The sequence below is a fragment of the Pogonomyrmex barbatus genome, unplaced genomic scaffold, assembly GCF_055798465.1.
Source record: "Pogonomyrmex barbatus isolate J1 unplaced genomic scaffold, ASM5579846v1 scaffold3, whole genome shotgun sequence".
NCBI classification, from domain to species: domain Eukaryota; kingdom Metazoa; phylum Arthropoda; class Insecta; order Hymenoptera; family Formicidae; genus Pogonomyrmex; species Pogonomyrmex barbatus.
In genome coordinates, this window is record NW_028297127.1 from 10060023 (window position 1) to 10083968 (window position 23946).

The window sequence follows — 23946 nt, forward strand, 5'->3', positions numbered from 1 at the left end:
ATAGCGTTTTCGAGATTATATAATAAAATAATATATAAGGTCAATGATTGTCAAAACTGTTGTGTCGTGTAAAAATAAATTTTAATGTGTTGAAGATTTAAGGATAATTCTTTAACATTGGTCAAAATTAATACAATTATTGACAGTACGAATTTAGCAAGTAATTAGAAATTAGAGACGCGCGCTTATCTTTGCATTGCATAGATATATTTTGCAACACACTTTATTTTATTTACTCCTTCTCGACATTCCTTCTGTTTATAGTTTCGATGCGTTTCAGATATGTTCTTTAAATATCGTTGTCGACTATTAGTTTTACGTATTTGATAAAAATTGTTCTATTGTTTATTGTTCTCCGTTATCTAAGATCGTTTTACAAAGTTTGTGATTGAGACGGAATTTTTAATTGACGGAAAATTATTAATTGGTGCTAGTGATATACTGAGACGCTTTTCGGAGCTAGTTCGCTCTTTCGGAGATATAAATTAAATATTTCGTTCAACAGCAATTAGAATAGAAGATATAATTTTTTTTTGTTCTTATTTTCAGTTAAATCACTTCAACGTTTTCCTTCACGGACTTGTACAGCTATCTTTTAACACCTTTTCCTGGACCAACATCACCTGAAAACGAATCCTATCCTTTTCCATCATTTCACTTGGACTTGACCAAAAACCAAATATTTTCTAAATTTTATCAATTTTTATCGCTTATTTCATAACAAAATGTCCGTTGATTAACATTACTCAAATCATATAATTATAATTATTTTTGAACGTTTCGGTTCATTTTTGACTCATTTTCAACGAAAATATAAGTTAACGTACAATAGTATTACATTAAATTATTAGAAGCAGCTATAATAGATGATGTGTGGTCTTATAATTTTGTCATAAAGTATATTAAATGAAAAGTTAAAAAAATAAAAAGAATGTTTATTAAATATAATTAATTAAAGTATTATTATCCAGAGCTTATTAATTATACAATATTATATATATTATATAAAAATCAGTTTTCAACTAATTTTTATTTGTATTATTTTTAATAATAGTATTCTTATATAAATTAATATAATGAACAAAGAACTAATCAGCGCAGTAAATAAGAGCACAAATTAAATTTAAATAAAATAAACCTTTATTTTCTTACAGGAATATATTATTTTATTTTATTTTCCTTTATTTTATTTCATTTTTATCTTTCTGTTAATTTTATTTTAATTTATTAATTATATGAAGTTCTTAAATTGTATTGTTTTTAAGTATTATTATGTTTCTCTTTCTTATTTAATTTTGACATTTATAAATATAATATATAATTTATATAGTTATTTTTTTTAACTTAAATCTATTTTTATTTTCTTGTAAACTATTATTATTTTATCAATTTTTATATTATTTACTGTTGCCGTGCAAATTTCCTACCACTAATAACATTTTGGAATAAGGAAAGCGAAATGTATTCAGTTCTGTGAGTCTAATAATATTTTATCGGTACGTTTCTCATTTTGTTTTCTACTCATTTTATTTCCTTTGCCGCAACTTTTCTAAGAGGGCGTTAGCATACAGCGAATTTTTCCTGCTCCGCTAACTCCTGTAAAATCGTCGATCTTTATAAACATCTTTAATAATCTTTAATAGCATCTCGTCGATGATATTACAATTTAAGATTAATGTAGGTAATGTATTTGAAAATAAGTGGGAATAGTCAAAAGATGGCGGACCAATCAAAGTGGCTTTTTCGTGACCAGTCTCTTATTATTGGATGCTTTCCATTTAGTGACACAAGTCGACACAAGTATCATTTTGTCCTTGTTAATCATTGAAAGCCAAGAAAGATAGAATGATATTTGTCGACTTGTGTCACTAAATGGAAAGCACTCGTAGTGTCTCTAAAGTCACAGCTAAGCTAGAGACACTATAATAAGAGACTGACGACGACTCTGATCCGCCATGTTTTGATTAAATCCTACGAGAAAGAAAGAAATATACACCATCTCACTCTAACCAATAACGTGTTTTGGTAAAGTGAAAGAAATATATACCATCTCACTCTAACCAATAGCGATATTTTTTACTTTGCGTGTGCATTGATTTAAGTGTATTATGCATGTGTATTTAACACGTGGAAAGCGTGATAATATATTATTAAATAATAGAGATACTAAAATTGTAAAATATAGTGATAAATTAATTAATTGTGATAAATCAATATAAAAAATGGGTGGATATTCATTTTTTTACTTAAATTTTATTTTATATTGTAATAAAGTTTGTTTATACTAATAATAAATATGTATAATAAATATGTATAATTTTTTCTAAAAAAGGCATGACATCGATATTTGCATCTCTCGAAATTTTCTCGGAGTTTATTGTTGACACTTTTCTGCGATGAGTTCTCTCACTGCACTAACTTTGTGAATAGCTATCATTGTATTGATTTCACAGAAGATTGTTTTGACAATTGTGTATCAAAAAGTTAAAAATATTATAGTATAACAGTAGTATAATAGTATTATATTAATTTTTGCTTTTGTGTTGAAAAAAATAAATAGCGAAAAAAAAGATAAATAAATAAATAGTAATAAATTTAAAATTATAAATATTAAAGGAAATATATTAATAAATACGATATATTAATAAATATATTAATAAATTGGTAATATAATTATAAAATAAAATTTTATAAATATATATATTTTATTACCTTTAAAATGCTTATGTTTTTAAATTATAATATTACAATTTAAAATTAATTAATGTAATTAATATATTTGAAAGTAAGTGGGAATAGCCAAACATGGCGGACCAATCAAAAGTTGCTTTTTCGTGACCAGCTCTTATTATAGTGTCTCTAAGTGTCGGTCCACAATAAGTATTTAATCTTTAAGCCGTAAGAAATTGACCAATCATAGTCGATTATTCTTTTCATATTAGATTATAATTGGTCAATTTCTTACGTCTTAAAGCTTAAGTCACCTATTGTGGACCGACACTAAGCTAAGAGTGATCATAGCCGCTCTCAAGTTGCTCAAGCTTATCTCTGATGATATGTTATTCGTGTGTGTGTTGATAGTGAATTTTTTCTACTTAGTTGCCTTCGAACGACAATGTTGTGGAATGATGTCATTTATGTACTACTATTATTATTTTCCGTAGCAATTGGACTTTTTTATCGTAAAATAGAAAGACCTCATGTAAAACAATGGATTGGGACCCTCATTGGCTTCACACTAGTGGCTTGTATCTCAGGATTGTCAGTTGTACATCCGATTATTACTGTTCTCATCAATGCCATTATTATAACTAATTTATCATGGAAGTACGAATACATATATTTAATGTAAATTTTTTTGATGAAACAACTCAATGACTGTTATATTTAGAGTATTGCTCACTGATTTCGCTAAAATTTTATGTAAGTATGTATTTAGAAGCACGAACATCACATATAATAATTTTTCTTAATTTAAACTGTCTTATGAAATAAATTTTGAATTGATACTTTATTTTCCGTAAAATTTCTCCTGTATTTTTCAATGTTTTTCAACACTTATTTTGATAATTATAAGTAATTCTAGTTTACAATTCTCATCTTCAATTTTGATAAAATTAGATTTAGTCGCATTTTTGCACGAAACAAAAGAATCTAACAGAAAAAAGTGTCGCTTTGCCTCGTGAACCGTGATATTAATTGTTAAAGTTGACGACTATTCAGTTAAAGAAACCTGTCATATCGATAAAATGTAGCAACATGATCGTGCTCCGTGGTCACATGTGCATGTGAAAAATGCGCAAATTTATTTATTATATCTTTAAAATATATTTATTATCTAAAATATATTTATTATATCTTTGCCTTACTAAACAGTCGGTGAGATACAAAAGAGGAGCAGAACCCTTTTCTTTGCCTATTATAAAGCTAATATCTATTATAAAAATAGAAAGCAATCCTTGAATAGCACGAGAAACTTAAAAATGAGTAACAAGAGGAACAAGAAAGGCCTTTCTTGTCAAAGCAACACATGTTGCAATGATTTTGCTTATGATTCATAATATATTTTTGTATAGACCTCTTGCTAATTTTTTAGTATCCATTATTTTTGATATAATATCCGCTTAGTAAGGCGAAGATTTGATAGATATATTCTTTTATCATTGAAATCCAAGTAATGCATTATAAGTATACATATGTTTTAATTCGCATACATTTCGCATGCATATGTAGTCACAGAATATAAACATATGGCTATATTTCATCAATATGACAGGTTTTCTAATCTGAATAGTTGTCAATTTTAACGACTAATATCTTGGTTGTGAGATAGAGCAACATTTTTTTCTGCCAGATTCTTTCGCTTTATGTAAAAATGCGTCAAATAAGCCTAATTTTATCGAAATTGGAGATAAGGACTGTAAACTTCATAGTTATTTTTATTTTTTATGTATATAATATTGTGTGCATGCATGTACTCATATATCAAATATGATATACATATACATAATATGTACTATGCACATGATGACTTTTGATATTTTAGATATGTCTATAATATCTATATTCTAAGTATTTAATAAGGTATATAATTTATGAATATACAGAGCCTATTTTAAATAATGCAGGCAAATATTCTCAAAAACATAAAAGATATAGAAAAACAAAAATTATGTTTCCAGAAGATTACATAATTACAATATTGATTCATTCACATATAGAATTATTATTGAGATTTTTTCCATTTTAAATAAAATATATTTCTTTTAATTGATATAATTCCTCTCAGTTATTCTGGATATACAAATATTAAGATTAAAAAGTCAATAACTTACAAGATTTATATTCTGACAGATATTTCATATTCTAGAGAATATTCTAGAGATCCATCATCATTTTTTTATAACTTTTTCATAATCTAAGGCTGCGTTTCGATATTCCTGCCAATACTGAAAATCTATAATATACATGACATAAACTATATATTTTTAGTACTGGCAATAAATATCAGAATGCAACCTTAGTCAGTTAGCTAGTTTAATATATAGAATAATAAGACAAATTAATCATCGTAAATTAACTATAGATATATAGTTAATTTTAAAAAATGATCCATCAGTAATATGCTAGTATATATTTTTTTTTATTAAAAACATTTATGTATTTTCTCTATATCATTTATGTATTTCTCTATATCAGTCGATTTGTCTTATTCCTTTATGTATAAAAATTTTTTAAATATTAGATACGGTTATCAAAAAATGAGTAGTTTACAACATATTTTTTTATATTTTATGTCAGAATATGCAGTGCAAAATATTTCATAACCTATTGATTTTTAATAACTGTTCAAAAAAGCGATTTGATCGTTGAGTGGATAAGACGTCTTTTGTCTTCACACGAATTTTTGTGTTGCATCATGCAAATTTTTAAGGATAAAGAGAAAGTTAAACTAATATAGAAGAATATAGACAAATTTATAAAAGATATAAGGAAAAAAGAGGAAAAAGCAAGAAGAAGAGGAGATAGAGGATCTGTGTTATATAACCCGTTGAAAACACCTAGTCAGGGATATACCTGGCACTCTCCAACCGCGAGTATTGATATGCAACACATGCATGTCTTGCATTTTCTTGCATCTTCTTGCAGCTTCTGATAAAAATTTGATAGAGGAAAAATCTTAAAATCATCTCAGGAATAAGACATTTTAAGAACAAACAGTTATTTTGAATCACCCTGTATATATATATATATATATATATATATATATATTAGGTGTACAAAAAAGTTCTGAGCTTTAGATTTCATACAACCGAAATAACAATTTAAATTTTATATATTTTTCCGCCCTTTTGCGGTTTTAAAGCGTTGACATTTGGCCTTCTAAAATGCCATACGGTTTGGCGTTTGATGCACATAACCTCAAAAATCAGTAGTGTTCACGATGGCAATAACAAAAGAGCATATTTGATTTTCCATTCACTTTGCGTTTCATCTGAAGAAAAATGCTGCTAAAGCCACTGCAATGATTTGTGCTGCATATGGAGAGAACGCTGTAAGTCATACTACATGTAAAAGATGGTATCAAAAATTTCGCCAAGGAGATTTCAGTCTTGAAGATGAACCGCGTGCTGGACGCCCTCAAAAGATTGAAACGGACGAATTGCAAGCACTGCTGGATATAAACTTTGCGCAAACTGAAAAGGAGCTTGCAGAACAGCTTGGCGTTACGCAGCAAACCATTTCCGTACGTTTACATACGATGGGAAAGGTTCAGAAGGAAGGTAGATGAGTTCCGCATGAATTGTTTGAAGACAACAAAAATCGTCGGCGTGACACTGCACTCACTTTGCTTTCAAAGTTCCGGAAAAGATTTTCTGCACAAAATCATTACAGGCGATGAAAAGTGGATTCTTTATGATAACCCTAAACGTAGAAAATCATGAGTTGACCCTGGTCAATCTTCGACATCGACGTCAAAGCCCAATATCCACTCCAAAAAGGTTTTGCTCCGTATCTGATAGGATTGGAAAGGTGTATTGTATTACGAGTTGTTACAACCGGGTGAAACAATCACGGCAGACCGCTACCAACAACAATTGATCAATTTGAGCGATGCATTAGAAGAAAAGAGGCCATTTATTGGCCAAAGACGTCGTAAAGTGATCTTGCTTCATGACAATGCTCGACCACATGTTGCGAAAGCGACTCAGGACCATATCTTTGCGTTAGGCTGGGAACTTCTCCCGCACGCGGCGTATAGCCCAGACATGGCGCCTTCCGATTACTACCTATTCCGATCGCTGCAGCATCATTTGGCTGATACACATTTCGTGAGATTTGAAGAGATACGAAAATGCATTGATGACTTTATCGCTTCGAAGCCGGTGAGCTTCTATCGTCAAGGAATTCGCAAGCTATCCGAAAGATGGTAAAAGGTCGTTGATGCAAACGGGAAATATTTCGTTGATTAATATTTTTTTGTTTGTTTTTGAATAAAGATTGAATTTTACAAAAAAAAGCTCAGAACTTTTTTGTACACCTAATATATATAAATATATATATATATATATTTATATATATTTATTAATTATATATATATTAAAACATTTATATATATATATATATATACAGGGTGTCCCAAAACTGACGCATTTTCTTTTAAGAGCAGATTCTTTGGAACATTCTAAGACGAAAATTCTAATACGAAAATGTCGAGGCTATAATAGTTTTTAAATTATTTAAAGTTCACTAATCATAGAACTGATATTTCGCGCGCTCAGACTGGCTGGTGATATGACAAGTGATAAAGGTTCTACTAACGGTCCATCCTCGGGCGTGTCGTGCGAGTTCACTGCGAGTTCGTGCGGGTGCGCGGACGTGCTCGTCGGTTGCCAGGTTCAGAAATTAATAAAATTATTTGACTCGGATGTTGGTAAAAGAATATACTTATTTGATATAATGAATATATATATATGTATATATATATATATACACACACACACACACACACACACACACACACACACACACACACACACACACACACACACACACACACACACACACATACATATATGAACGTATATTAGTTTCTTTCGTAAAATTTCTATTTATTGTAAGAAAAATAATAATGAAAAAATAAAAAAATTTTTGTCTTGTTTGTTTGTTTTTTCTTTTTTTTTTAAAGTTAAGTTTAAAAGAATAAGACAAATTTTCCATATACAAAGTCCGGTACCATATTGTCTCGTGAGCAAGTAGAACAGATTTTATTGAATCGAAAATTCCTATATCATTTTGCGACTTTTTCAATAATTAAAATTATTAATTTATACATTAATTTATATCCACGAGTGAGCGAGCTTTCGTACAAAATGATAGTCCACATTTACGATGCACATTTGCTAGGCGTGCGGCAATATGTTGAAAGTGTGCACTATAAATAAATATTTTCTCATTTGTCAAATCACATTCAAACATCTTCTAGCAATAAATATTATGTATTATTAAGCTCCTTTTGCAGATATATATAAATTAATAATCCTTTAATTATTGCGAAAATCGCTAAATGGTATAAGATTTTTCTACTTAATATAACCCATTCTACTTATCTGCGAGAGATGATGCAGTTATTACTGGACTGTATAATCATGTATACAGGGCGTCCCAAAAGGTCTCCTGAATATCTCGAAAAATATAAGTTTTACAGAAAAGTGTTTCGAATAAAAGTTATAGGGTTTAAAAAGATCTGTTTACTGATCTTATTAATTTTCCTTTGGGTGGCGTTGTCAAGGTCATGTAGAGGTCAACTTTGTTTTTTTTTTAATGGAAATCTAACCTCCATTTTTTATTACATATTCTTGTAGTTGACATCAAGAGCTTTCCAAAACAGTATAATTTTTTTTTAAATTAACTCCTAGAAATGTCCATCTGTCTCATTGGAGACATTTATCGACATGTATGGCTACTAGATTTTGACTTGAAGGGCGATCCCATTGAAACACTTCTAAATTATCAACAATTACATAATTAGATTTTGATGGATTTTCCTCTTAGTCTTCGAGTTGTTTTCTCCTTCATGCTGCTAACATGTTTGGATGCTAATCAAGTCGTACGCTGTAGTTCCTGCTGTAGTATCTAATTTTTTTCCTTAACTGTGCTGTTGCCAAGGTCTTTGTGGAGAATCCGATTTGAGACGTACCACGGAGCGTCTGTGATGATTCGAAGCATTTTTGACTGAAATCTCCGGAGAATTTCTACATTTGAATTTGAGGCAATGCCCCAATTTGAATTCGGCAAGTCCAGAGTCGGTTTTAAAATATCTTATAAAGAAGAAGTTTATTTCCAAGAAATAGCTGTGATTTGCGATCAATAAACCAATATAGTTGAGAGTTGAATTCCGAGTTGTTTTTGCTTCATGGAAATGTGCTTCTTCCACGTGAGACAGGTACATATCCAAGTACTTTGCTTCATTGGATTGCGGAATAGAAAGATCATTTAGTGTGACTATCAGGCAGGTTCCACTACGATTAGTGAATGTCACGTTTATGGACTTAGTCCATTAATCCATAATAAAATCTTTCCATAAATTATTATTACATATTAAAATCTTATCTCCAAAAAAGACATTTTTTTATTAAGCAAGGAGAGAGCCTTTCCAAGTTGAAATACACTCCGGTTCCACAGGACAGTGTCCTGGAACCCACTCTCTGCTTTAGACAACAGATCTTTCTATAAATTTTCACAAGCGACAATCGCCACTTATGCAGATGACACAATGATTCTAGCTAATTAGTCCATTAGTCCATTAACTCTTATTCTTCATATTTTCAGCTAATGTCATGTTATGAGCAGCTAGAATCATTGTGTCTGCATAAGTGGCGATTGTCGCTTGTGAAAATTTATAGAAAGATCTGTTGTCTAAAGCAGATAGTGGGTTTCAGGACACTGTCCTGTGGAATCGGAGTGTATTTCAACTTGGAAAGGCTCTCTCCTTGCTTAATAAAAAAATGTCTTTTTTGGAGATAAGATTTTAATATGTAATAATAATTTATGGAAAGATTTTTCTTAATCTTGTACAACAGGCTCTTGCCAGACCTTATCAAAGGCCTGCAATACATTCAAGAATGCCGCAGCAATAACGTTTGGCTTCCATTTCTTTATTTATTGGACAATTCTATGTATCTGATCGACTGTAGCGTGCTTTGATCGAAAACCAAACTGATGGTCTAGTATTAGATTTCGTTCTTTTATAGACATCAATTTTCTTAGCATGAGATCTCAAAAACTTTGGACGGAATTGGAAGGAAACTTATGGAACGGTACAAGTTGACATCATCTGCTGGTTTACCAGGTTTACCAGGTTTTAAAATCATTTTGACTTGGGCCACTTTCCACTGCAACGGAAAATAGTTCTTAGAATAGCATTGTACAGGTAAGTGAAACATCGAATTCCTTTTTCTGGCAGCTCCTTTAAGATACGATCGGTTATTAAATCATATCCCAGAACCTTGTTGGATTTCAGAGATTTAATTGTTTCTTGTATTTCATAAACAGTAAATGATTTCAGCAATATCACTGGTTCATGAGTATCATTCAGGAGGTTATGTATATAAATTTTTCGTCTTCTACACTTATCTCTATTGGATTAGGTTTAAATACCTTGTCAAGATGAGAAGCAAAAGTATCAGCCTTTTCTTAATTTTTTTAGTCTACGAGTTGTCATTTTTTTTCATATAGGAAGCAATGTACTTTGGGGTTGCTTAAGTTTTCCACAGTGAATAATCTAAGTCTGCTGATAGATAATATTATGAAACCTGCAGGGTTTATCTTTTTCTATTATTCTGTTGTTTAAAGTGATGAAAATTGATGAATGATCAGATAATTCAAGCAATGACTCAAACTTAATAAAATTTTTTTGAAAACCCTTTAAAATGCCAAAATCTAGAAGATCAGGAGTTTTTGTTGGATCATAGTGTTTTATTTTAGTCTTGATAATGATTGCAAAGCTGTCACGAGCAGTATCATCTGGGCATTGTATGGTAAATAGAATATATATATATATATAGTTTTTATCAAGTTTTTATCAATGAGTCTCAGAGATGGGCATAACATCAATGTTGTGATGTGTTAAGAAATGCTTTAGTTCCTATATATGTTGAATTAGGCATCCCTTGGCATTCCAGACTGTTATTTTTATTTTATGATCCATTATGTCAACTTATGATTAGTATGTGGAATTGAGATGTCGTTCACTGGAACGACCCTCGACTGAGGATCCAATGGGTGATAGAATGACGAGAATTCTTGAGACAAATCACAATAATTTAATAAGTTAGTTGTTGCCAGTGAAATGTACAGAATATAGAGTCTGACGATGGCGTACACGTTGATAAAATAGAATAAATGTTCGCTAGACAGATTGCACGAACAGGGTTAAATTGTTCGCACGAATTGCGCGGTCACGTGATTGGAGAATATTCGCAACGTGATAAGGGAATGGTCGCAAGCTCTTTCACCTTGATCGAACTTAGCGAATGCTGACGTGCTGCTTCGTCAAACTGAGATACGTGCACTTGTTACTGAGAATTCGCTCTTTGAGAATGTTCGCAGTAAATCTTGTCGAATTCGAGATTCACTAGAATCTCGATGTGACGAGAGAAACTGTGAACTAGGGATACGCCACGATTCAAAATGCTTCGCCGAAAAGTCTCTCACAACGATGATTTACGTAACGTTATTATGAGACGAGTGATATGACAAGTCTAACTTACGACACGAGCTGAACGAGTACGATAGAGAACGACAAGAGCACTCACTTGATGACATGAGCATGGTATACTTTCCAGTAGCAAGGATTATGGTTGACTCTCAGAGAATTTTGGGTAACGAGAGTTTTTTGAGAAGCTTGCGAGATCATCCGATCAATTTCGTCCTATCAACGATTGACACGACGAATCATGTGATTTTCGACCAATCGATAGCACACATACGTTTTATCGATTGCGAAACAACGCTGCCCTTGAAGGGTGGCTGATAAGCATAATTATTTCCGCGTGATATCGATGGACTACCTGGCGCCATCGATCGGATGATTTAGGGCAATCGATCGCCGCGGATCATCACGTACCCTTGTCGTGTTCTGCGTTTCGCTTTCAGATGCGATTTACTTCTAGCAATTTCGAACAATTAAAATTGTTATAAGGTTTAACATGGAACTTATTTTCTCCATTATGTTGTAGTCAAATCTACAACTGGACATATTAGCAATCTGCATGGTAACAATAAATTCAAGAAATCTTTCGAAAGATTGCGGAAGTGCAAGCCAGCAAAAGCTGCGATCAATCTTTCGAAAGACCGCAGGAATGCGTCGCGTAAAACGATTGCGAAAAAGTCGATCAGCAAATTCCTTAATTTACTGATCGACCCGTGCGCAATATTGATTTACCAATACTGCGCAATCAATCGATGAACCCGATCAGAACGCTGATCAGGCATCGATTTCTATAATTATAAGCGGAGTCATACGCGGAATCGGGGAGTCAAAATTATAAGTCATACGAAATCACGCGAGATATTACCAAAGTTCGTCGCCAAGTTCACGCAAGCTGCGATATCAGAATCTCGAGTATTATACCCGGTCGTCGGCTACCAAGGTAACGCGAGACACGCCGAGCCGCCCGATGACATTCAACCGTGTGTGAAATATAGCAAGTGAAATGTTAATCATTTGTGCCATTGTTAAAATAAATTAATCAAATTAAAGGAAAGTGTGTGTCAGTGAAGTTTCAAGGAGAAACCTTCCACCCAACGATTCTATTCGGGGTTCCAATTTCTTAGGCTTAGCGAACTCGACTAATAAGTTGTAATAATAAAGTTGTGGTCCATTCGGGATACAATAATCAGATCCTTTATCAATAGTTTTAGTCCAGTATTTTTATTGTTTTGGCTCGCTTGACTATGAATTATGATATTGTCATTGACATTGTTATTGTCATTGTTTGACTGGTTGATATTGATTTCTGGTAACTTGAGCATAGAAAATATCAGGGTTGATTCTTTTGCTGACTGTAGGTTGGTTTGACAATTGTGTGTTTAGATTCGTGTAGGATTTGACTGGGAGTTCTTTTTTTCTTAGAGTAGGAAAGCTTTTTTGTAATTTTTTATAGATGGTGCACCTCTGTAGTTAGTGGGATGATTTCCGACGCATCTGACATCAGTTGATCTCCCCGGAAAGTCAAGTAATCCTCGGTGCATTTGATGCACCTTGGTTTGCGAAAGCAGGAACTCCGAGTATGGCCGTTAACTTTGGCAGTTAACAAATTGCGAAATCTCGCATTTATGATGTGGCTGTTCGAAATAAATTTTGCATTGAAGGAAATGCTTAATGTTATATATTTGTTTGTTATTAAAGTTAGGTTTAATCTTTAAAACATAGGAAAATTTGGTTCCTCTTTGCTTGATGTTCCAAATGTTAGTTATAGAATGTCCATGAGCTTCTATGCTTTCTTTGAGATTATCTGCATTTGTAGATGGGTGCATATTTTTTAAAATAACTCTAAAGTTTCTCTCATGTTTAGGCTTGTACATATGAAATTCTATATTCCTAAGTTTTTTCACAATTTTAGAGTATGTTTTAGAAGTTTTAGGGAGGATTTTAACTTGCTTGCCGTTAAGGATTTTTATTTCATATTTATTTGGTGCTAGTTTTTCTAACAGGTGTGTGAGAAGTTATATATTGCTGATACCTACTACGAAAATCAGAGGAAGTTTGGGTATCTTTTCTTTTCTTTCTTGATTGTGTTGTTACTAGTCTGATTACTTTCACTCTGACTTAGCTGCTCAAATCTGTTTGAGATTGGTATTGGTGCTTTTAACCAATATGCGTCTATTTTTATTTGTTTCTGATTATTATTAGTATTAGAACTGTTACGAGGCCGTCTTTTTTTAAGTTTCCCAATTTGTCTCATGACAGTCTTCGTCCTTTTTAAACAATGATGTTGAGTGTTCTCTTTGGGATATGTTCAATTCCAATAGTTTATTGGACATTGTTAGTGGTAAAAGTTTATCACCAAGTTTATTATTAAAGTAACAATGTTGGCATTGTTATGTTTTTTTTTAATAGCTTTTTATTTGACCATTTTCAACAAGCAACGGTTGACTTTTCCCAGAATCCGTGAAGTCTGCTTCTTCCGAGGATGGATTTTCCGAGTTATTCGGTCTGCTATCTCGGGTAATTCTACCAATGTAAGTTTTATCCATTGCCTGAGTCGCTGACTTTATGTCCGCCCCGGATATTTTATTTTTCCGGTATCTTCCAGCAAGTCGACGAGCGTTCCCCGATCCGCCACCTGGGGAGGCACCCGATGGGAGGAACAACCCTACACGGGAAACTGTATAATAAAGTAATTTTTAGCAAGTACTTTCTGAGTTATGAGGCTTGAATCTGATATGCAATTTGACATAAAGTATAAAATATCTCGTAAACTATTCATTTTCTAGAAATTATATCTTAATACTTTTATGCAGAATAATGAGATAAATCAATTGATGTAAAGAAAACATATAGTTATTGTTTAAAAAAAAATGGAGATGCAACGACGTATTTTTTTTTTTTTTTTAAACAAAGAACCTTTAATTTTTTTGTTTTTATTGATAAACTTGCAATCCTTAGTCTTCAATTATCGAAGCGTAGTCTGATAATTGAAGATACTGATGTATTTTATGTACAGTGAGTGATCAGGAGAGCATAACAGAGACAATCTGGGAAGTAGGGCGAGAAGGATAGTATTCAACGACTGAAATTTTTTACTCTTAAGCACTTTATTTTTTTTTTATTCATCACGATTTAGAAGAATCTTTTTCTAGTCGCTCGTGATCCACGAGCAAGGACTATAGCTGGTATCCTGACAGCCAAACAAGAAGAGACAGATTATGCGGAGAGTTTGCTAAAAATTTTGATGCTAGAAAGGCAACAGATCTGCACACAGATTCTATAATGTCTGTCGATGTCGGTAAACTGCTGCCAGAAATGTGACAGAATCTGTTCATATTGCTTGCCAGCAAACTGGCAGCAGAAATTAAGCAAATTCTGCTGAATGATCTGTCGGCAGATTGGCAGAAATTAAGCAGAACCTGCGTAACACAATTTCATGTCAGATTGGCAAAAATCGAACAGAATCTGTGTAACATAATTTGATAACAGATTGAAACCAAAAATCGAACAGATTCTGCACAATCACTAAATACTATATGTAATTGCAGGACTCGCTAAGTTGCGTTTGTTTCTCTGTATGTGAAATTTATCAGATTTTCTATAATCAAAATTGTTATAACTGCTGTAAATTCAAATATGCCATTATTATTTTTGTATCTTTTATGTATGTACGTAGTGCAAAACATAATTGTGTCTTTGTAGCAAAGAAATTAATGAATATAGCAAATAATTATTGGAAGATATAAGAGTCAACGGACATGGTATATATATTTTAAAAATTTCATTATTTATATTACACAGTACAGAATATATTAATTTCTATATTAATAAAACAATTAAAAATTGTTCTTTTAAAATGAGAAATAAAAAAACAGAGATATTATTTTTCAAGATTAGAATAATGTCACAATTAAATGCTTATGCAAAATCTACTCGATTTCTACTGCCAATTTGTCAGCTGTCAGCAGGATCTGCTCGATTTCTGTTGTCAGTCTTAGTATATGTTGTATGGTGTCTGTTGGCATAGAATATCAACAAATTCTGTTAACAGAGCGTAAGCAGAATGCGATTTCAGATAAGGTCAATCTGCTAACATTTTGCTGATTGAGCATCGGTATGCTGATCAATCCCCATCCGAAAACGAGTTGCATGATGCTCATAGCGCGATCAATAATCCAAAAGTGGCAATAATAAGAAATATGCTCACAAAAGTTAAGTAAACTATAAATCTTACACATACATAAAAATAAATTTTTATATGCGTTCGCACATCAGGAAGTACACATTCCCATTTGGAAGGAAGACATTTTCAACGCGACTTGGAGTATACCGGACAGAATTTGCGAACTAAAAAAGATCACTTGATGGGAATATTCAAGTCTATGCAGCATACCTATATAAATATATTATTTTAAATATTTTAAATTTCTAACCGATATATTAAATGATGTATTAGGTGTACAAAAAAGTTCTGAGCTTTAGATCATACAACCGAAATAACAATTTAAATTTTATATATCTTCCCACCCTTTTGCGGTTTTAAAGCGCTGACATTTGGCCTTCTAAAATGCCATACGGTGGCATTTGATGCACATAATTTCAAAAATCAGTAGTGTTCACGATGGCAATAACAAAAGAGCATATTCGATTTTCCATCCACTTCGCGTTTCATCTGAAGAAAAATGCTGCTGAAGCCACTGCAATGATTTGTGCTGCATATGGAGAGAACGCTGTAAGTCATACTACATGTAAAAGATGGTATCAAAAATTTCGCCAAAAAGATTTCAGTCTTGAAGATGAACCGCGTGCTGGACTCTCAAAAAATTGAAACGGACGAATTGCAAGCACTGCTGGATATAAATTCTGCGCAAACTGAAAAGGAGCTTGCAGAACAGCGTTACGCAGCAAACCATTTCCGTACGTTTACATACGATGGGAAAGATTCAGAAGGAAGGCAGATAGGTTCCACATGAATTGTCCGAAGACAACAAAAATCGTCGGCGTGACACTGCACTCACTTTGCTTTCAAAGTTCCGGAAAAAAGATTTTCTGCACAAAGTCATTATAGGCGATGAAAAGTGGATTCTTTATGATAACCCTAAACGTAGAAAATCATGGGTTGACCCTGGTCAACCTTCGACATCGACGCCAAAGCCCAATATCCACGCCAAGAAGGTTTTGCTCTGTATCTGGTGGGATTGGAAAGGTGTGTTACATATTACGAGTTGTTATAACCGGGTGAAACAATCACGGCAGATCGCTACCAACAACAATTGACCAATTTGAGCGATGCATTAGAAGAAAACAGGCCAAAACTGGCCAAGGACGTCGTAAAGTGATCTTGCTTCATGACAATGCTCGACCATATGTTGCGAGAGCGACTCAGGATCATATCTTTGCGTTAGGCTGGGAACTTTTCTTGCACGTAGCGTATAGCCTAGACATGGCGCCTTCCGATTATTACCTATTCCGGTCGCTGCAGCATCATTTAGCTGATACACATTTCGTGAGATTTGAAGAGATACGAAAATACATTGATGACTTTATCGCTTCGAAGCCGGTGAGCTTCTATCGTCAAGGAATTCTCAAGCTACCCGAAAGATGACAAAAGGTCGTTGATGCAAACGGGAAATATTTCGCTGATTAATATTTTTTTGTTTGTTTTTGAATTTAACAGAATTTTAAAGATTGAATTTTACAAAAAAAGCTCAGAACTTTTTTGTACACCTAATATATTCTTACCTTGTAGTATAATAGAATGAAAATCTTTTCTATTATAAAAATCTATTGAATTTCCAATAGGTTGCTTACAGAGTATGTGGCAGCCATCTATAGCACCAATAACTTCTCTAAATCCATGTAATCGAGCTTCAAATACCTAAAATAAATGATGATAAAAAATTGTTACTTTATTAATATATTACATACATTTAATGTTAATATACAGAAAGACAGAAATTAATATACGGATTAATATTAATATACAGAAAAGTTATAATTATAACAAAATAATATACGTTGCAAGATAAATGGCATTGTGCTGCATTTGGCCATATATATACAGACGTTAACTATGTCAGAATATATACAATATTGGTAAATATTTGACATCCAGGACTTTTGGCTAACCCAAATCTCGCTTACCGTTAAAAAGCTTTCAGGTTTGGTTAATGTCCAAATTGTAAACATTAATTTTTTACTTATGCTCACATCTATATTTTGTTCTTAGTTTACAATAGGAGCAACTACATTAAGTAATTCCTGCAATACATAAAAGTATCAAATTCTATGACTGTTTAGATAATAAAAATATATACAGTAAAAAATATATAAAAATATATTGATACGAATCTCGAATGTTCCTCGTGACATTCTAAAATGTTCTACAAATTGCACATCAGTGTAACGAGGAATTGTAATTTCAAAATAATTTTGATTCCTTTCATTTCGTCTTTTGTTTATATTATCTTGCAATGGCCTAAATCTTCTATTAGCCTAAATCTTCTGCCACGATATTTATAATATTATTAATAAACAACTCTTCGTCCATTATAATCTGCAATATTAAATCCATTATATCTTTTGTATATGTACGTAAATTTTATAACATTCCGTGTTTAGGATGCGTTTCGTGTCAAATAAGCGTTCAGTAGAACTTTCTTAATATTGACAGCATATCATAAAGCACTTACTAAGCTGCTTTTTCTGAACGCAGCCATTGTCTATGACTAATCGCAATAGACACCTTTTTGTCTGATTATCAATTATGTTGCTTTTATTTGCTTCTTGTATCTGATTTATAAACTAATTTGATAGCTTTTTAATTATAACAAAAATTGCTTATCTAAATTTTTGAAGATAAAATTTTTAAGTATACCTTTGAAAAGATACGTGATTATTTTGTATCTTGTCAAGTAATGTTATATCTATTCAATATATTCAAAATATAATTCTGAAATATTATTTCTGAAATTTTATTTAAAATTCTGATGTTTAAATAGAATTTTATGAAATCAGTGAGCTCAAAATTAAACAATTAATATATAGTTTGTTCAATTGAATCAGATTAATAAACATTCAGAATAAAGAAAAACTCTGATCAATATATTTTCGGAGGAATGTATGCTTTATAAACTTTTAATTTGTATTATTTCCACGAGACAAAATTGTCAATTTTGAAATTAATTTAAAAATATATAATTTTATGATAAACAAAATTATTTCTCTTCTAAGTTTATTCAAGTTCGGAACGCTATATAATTTAATATTAAGACAAATTCGATAGATTTTTGATCTTGCAGGAAATGTCACTTGGTCAGTCTATATTTCTCCTTTTTCTACTTACTGGTGATTTTCCGATTGAGTGATTATTTCGGTTTATCGAACCCGCCAACTTATACAAATCTCGTTGTTATGATTCTCACTCTCAAGCTACCCGGGCTGGCGTTTGAGATCAATTCTGCAGCTACAGCACCTACTGATAACAATCAGGGAGCAAATTCTGAAGCATTCAAGAAAATCAGTTTTATGGATGTAATACATTACAGTTTTGGTTATATGGGTGTATTAACAGGTAAGAAATATGATAAATATATATAGAATTCTAATTAAAAAATACTGGAAAATAAATATTAAAATTGTATTTAATATAAATTGAATCTTAATATATAAATTGATATCTTAAGATATATAAATAATATATGTAAGTTATGTGTTAATTCTTGTAGGTCCATACTACCGTTATAGAACATACTGGGATTCTCTATATAGACCATTTTCTAATTATGTTGATCCGTGGCCGCTCACCTACTATAAACTCAAACAAATAGCAGCATTCATTGTGTTGTTTCTAGTGATGAATCATCTATTTCCCAGCGACGTAATTGATAATTAATTGTATTACATCATAAAATGTTAAGCGCACGATTTTATGATAAAATTGGAATGATTTCAGCATAATGAGCTTTATTATGTTAACAAAATTCTTCTAGCTTTGTGTGTTTAGCTATTATTCATAAAGATGAAATGATTAGACCTTCGTTTCCCAATTATAAATAATGATAACATAATATAATAATTCTAATAATTTTAATAATGCATCTTTTTTCAATTACAGTATACGCAAACAGTAGAGTTCGAAGAACACTGTTTTTTCTACAGATTTTTCTATATGTACCCAACATTTGCCAGTTTTCGACTAAGAATGTTTATTGGCATGATACTAGCTGAGTGTGTTTGTCAAATGTCAGGATTAGGAGCTTATCCAGTTTGCTGTCAACCTGTACCTGGTCTAGGTCCGCGCGATTATAAAAAAATTGAAGAATTGTAAGATATTTTTTTTATATCCAATCTTTGAGATATTCATATTTAAAGAACTATTTTTCTATTAACTAATGAAATAAGTTCATTTTGTATTTATATGCAATGTTTCTTGCTGCTAATACATAAAAAAGATATCAAAAAGATTCAGATGCATATTTCTAAGCTTAAAAATTTGGATGAAAATAAGGAGCCTTTTAAATAATTTTCCAGATCGCTTAATCACGACAGAATAAAAAAAGAGCAGCAGGATTTCGAAACAGTGCACAATATGAATGTGTGGGAAGTAGAATTTTCTCCATTTGTTAGACACACAATGAAAATGTGGAATACATGCATACAATATTGGATGGCTGTATGTATTTACAAAAGATTCCCTCATAAAGGTTTAAGAACTGTTGCTACATTGACTTTATCCGCTCTATGGCATGGTTACGCTGCAGGCTATTATTTTTGCATCTGTCAAGTTCCATTTTATTTACCCTTCGAAGACATTTGCATTAAATTCTACAATCAATGTGAGGAAAACGGATACGTAAGTTATTTATATGTAAAATTTAATGATGTAGATATAAAATATAATCCAAATGTTATTATTCAATAGCACAAACTTGAAAAAATCTTATGTTTCATCAAAAAGATAACAAACAATCACAAAAATTAAATTAATTAATCCTATTGATTTATTCTTTGAGCCAGTTTGAATTATGACAGAAATGAGAAAATACATGATAAAAATTTTTGCAAAATAAATTTTATTTAATTTTATTTAAAAAATGTTTAAAGAGATCAGAGTCCGTGAAAACAGATAATCGGATAGATTCGGATTAATTCGTTAGGTGCCAAATTTGCAACATTAATTTGAAACACTGAGTTAACAAAAAAGAATCATTTATTATATCGAGAAATAAATATAACATTAGATGTTTGAGCCGAAAAATGATCTCAGTGTAAATATAATGCGTTAGATATTTGTGCGTAATTCGTGAGTGCAGTTATGCGCAATGATGCTTCTTAACAGCGCAGGTTGGTTGTCATAGCTGCGTAACTCGCGCTAGCTAATTCGATACACAATAGAAATGGCTACAGACGGCAGTCAAATCATGAGATTCGGTGATTACAACATGTGTATGCTAATTGACGCGACGCGGGACACAAATCGCGGATCGCGGAATGTGTTTGGATCGGTCATAGCGATAACCAGTCAGTATTTTACATGCGGATGATCGGTACGGTCGAAATAATTCGGTGTACACTAAGAATCAGACGATTAATAATTTGGGGGAACAAGGGTGGAAACAGAACTCATTCCATTTTCACATGGGTCTTAAATCGATTTCAAGTGTTGTTTTATCCAAATATCTTTTTATTTGCAAATGGCACGTAAAAAATTTCAATATGTCTTTTCTCGCTTATGACATCACGATTCAATATGGTCGCGGTGACTAGTCAGAAGCCTCAATGTATTTTATAAAAATTTTTATTAGAGGAATCCGTGGAGTATAATGGTTAGTTAATGACTTTGATATTTATTTACATTAGCGAACACAGTTTCGATGACATTGACCTTGACACCTAAATAAGAAGGGAGAGTGTGTGTCACGGCGAGGCCCGACCACGAACTAGTCGTAAAAACTCGTAATTAGTATGTATATATGTATGTATATATATATATATATATATATATATATATATATATATATATATATATATATATACATGCATTCTCTTGAATCCCCACAATCGGTACTCCAGAGATGGTCCTATTCTCTCGATGGATGCAGGTTAGACTGCAGCGGCGACACTTTCCAACGCCATTAGCAAATATACAAATAATCCTCCTGGAGCACGACAGGAGAGATTGCATCAAGCATGGCTCGAGCCCCCGAATAAGAAGGGAGAATGTGCGTCACGGCGGGACCCGACCACGAACCAGTCGTGAAAACTCGTAATTATTTTGCAAAAAAATACCACCTCAGCTAAGAATCGAACCTAGATCTCCTGCTTACCGGGCAGACATCTTATCTCTTCGAGGCATGTATGAATGTATAGAGGTGAGGGTATTGAACAACTTTTCCTTATAAATTAATCGGCGGACTCATAGCTTTTTAAATATATTTATTTAAAATTTATTTTTCAAATGTTATTATTTTTTTATAGGACACCTTATATATTATCATAAAAAATTAATGAGATTTATTCCATTTCACATAAGTTTGCGACTTTCCACGCGAAACGAGGTTTACTTCATATCTTCCCTTGCTTTTTACACAAAATTAGATGGAATAAAACAATTATAGATCTCGTTTCGTTTCGAAAGAATGACAAGATTCATCGATTACGGCTCCAGAGGACAATCTCCTTGGTAGGGAATTTGGGGGGCGAAGCCTCCTGATGAAGAGTTCAAGGGACGACCTCCTCCCCCCCTCTATAACATATTATGTAGACATTCTAAAATATAAAAAATAAGCGTCTCGTGCTCTGTTAGAGATGCAATAAAATAAATATTCAATAATAAATCACTTAAACACAAACCGTAGAGGTCTTTGCTCATTTTTTCTGAATCTATTCCTTTAGTATATGATAGACTCACTTAATTTAGTAAAGTGAAAGATGAAAACCATTGCGAGCATCAAGCGCCCTGTGAAATGCTAATAAAAATACAAATTTTTTTCTATTTTTTCAAGATGGCGGCCGACGTCAAATTTTATTATTATATTTGTAATCAGGAGGCAAAAATGCATTGAAAATATTGTTACGCGTTTAACTTTCTGATAATATAGCCCTTCCAAAGATTTATTTTAAAAAAGGTTAGTTAAGTAAATATATCTCAAAAAATATACGCCGATTAATTTATAAAGAAAAGTTCATTCTCATTTCTATAACATATATCAAGGTCAAGGTCATCGAAGCTGTGACCGCTAATATAAATAATTACCATAACTTTTTATAGAGATATTACTATGTAATGAAATATGCAATAATTATTAATAGATGTATTTTATTCTATGCTGTTATCAGTACTATTATCAATTTTAGCTGAAAGTTACTAGAGATTACTTAATATATTCGCTGTGTTCTCCGTAACTACGGAGAGTTGCGGTTTCTTTGTTACATTTGCATGATAATAAGAAAGCAATAATAAAATTCTATTTTTTATCACTGTAAATACATTTGTTATTAAAGCTTGATTCTCTCTGTAGCCATATTGAATTATGACATCAGAAGCGAGAAATAATATGCAAAGTTTCTTGCATATAGTTTTTTTGTGTTTTTCCTTTAAAAACATATTTTCATTCTTCATTTATCTTTAAAACTTGCCTAAAAAATAAGATATCTGTCTAATAGATTACGTAAAAGTGTAAAATAATTCTTGAAATAATGATACACTATAATTATCAGAAATTACCAGATTAAATCTAGTTATCTTTTTTGAAAAAATTATGTAACAATTATGTATTTTCTTTACACCAATTGATTCATCTCATTATTCTGTGCATAAAAGTGTTAAGATAGTTGTCAGAAAGTAAATAATTTACGAGATATTTTATACTTTATGTCAAATTGCATATCAAATTCAAGCCTCATAATTCAGAAAATATTTGCTAAAAAAATACTTTATTATATTTTGGAAAGCTCTGAAGTCAGCTACAAGAATATATAATCAAAAATAGGAGATCCCATTTAAAAAAACAAAGTTGACTTCCATATGACCTTGGCAATGCCAAGGTCAAACTGATAAGATTAGTAAATAGATTTTTTTAAATCCTACAACTTTTATTTCAAATACTTTTCTATAAAACTTATATTTTCGGGCAATTCAGGAATCTCGACCTTTTTGAGACATTTGTATAATGAATTCTATAATTTATTATATTTTTTGTATAAGAAATCGGTTCTTTTATTTAGAAATTCGTTCTTTTATTTAATATATTATCTAAAAATGTAAATATTTTTAAATGTTAAATGTTAAGACTCGGTTTTTTTGTTGTACTCATATGACGTCATAGATTTTGTCGTCACTTCTTGCTTTCGTTACTACGGCTCGCGAGGTGAAGCAGTCACAGCAAAATATGGCGGCGTTCATCCATGGATGAAATACTTATGAAGTACTTATTGATGTTGACGACAATAAAGATTATAACCTATTATTAACTCACGGGAATACTGAAAACATGCGGTATACTTGATTTAGTTATTAATAATAGAATATTTTCTTCATTTTCTGAATCGCTATCAAAGGATTCCATTAAGTACTTCGTAAATTCTGCTATTATTATAATTTTTTCATTCACTTTATGAAAGATTCAATTTACGATAGATTTGGACTTCAATCTTGGAATCAGTCAAAGGACTAAAAATAAAATAGATTATATTTCTATAGGTTATAAGTAGTAAATGGGTAGCCCTGG

The 23946-nt window shown here is 31.7% G+C and overlaps 1 protein-coding gene and 1 long non-coding RNA gene across 19 annotated transcripts; both read left to right on the plus strand.

The window, feature by feature from the left end:
* Positions 1-3012: 3012 nt before the first annotated feature.
* frj (membrane bound O-acyltransferase domain containing farjavit) lies at positions 3013-23940 on the plus strand. 18 transcript variants are annotated; one of them, XM_089080367.1, is made up of 8 exons: positions 3013-3348; positions 18517-18788; positions 18943-19094; positions 19332-19540; positions 19748-19889; positions 19978-20069; positions 21077-21191; positions 21290-21450. In XM_089080367.1, the coding sequence occupies exons 1-7, from the start codon at positions 3116-3118 to the stop codon at positions 21111-21113; spliced, it is 1137 nt and encodes a 378-aa protein (XP_088936493.1). In that variant the 5' UTR covers positions 3013-3115; the 3' UTR covers positions 21114-21191; positions 21290-21450. The 18 variants fall into 18 exon arrangements, with proteins under 18 accessions (XP_088936493.1, XP_088936492.1, XP_088936494.1 ...); XM_089080366.1 differs by having other exon boundaries at positions 21319-21450; XM_089080368.1 differs by having other exon boundaries at positions 21077-21179.
* LOC148936051 (uncharacterized) lies at positions 9941-18091 on the plus strand. The gene is made up of 2 exons (XR_016139984.1): positions 9941-13746; positions 13821-18091. It is a non-coding gene; the product is annotated as an uncharacterized LOC148936051 (long non-coding RNA).
* Positions 23941-23946: the final 6 nt, after the last annotated feature.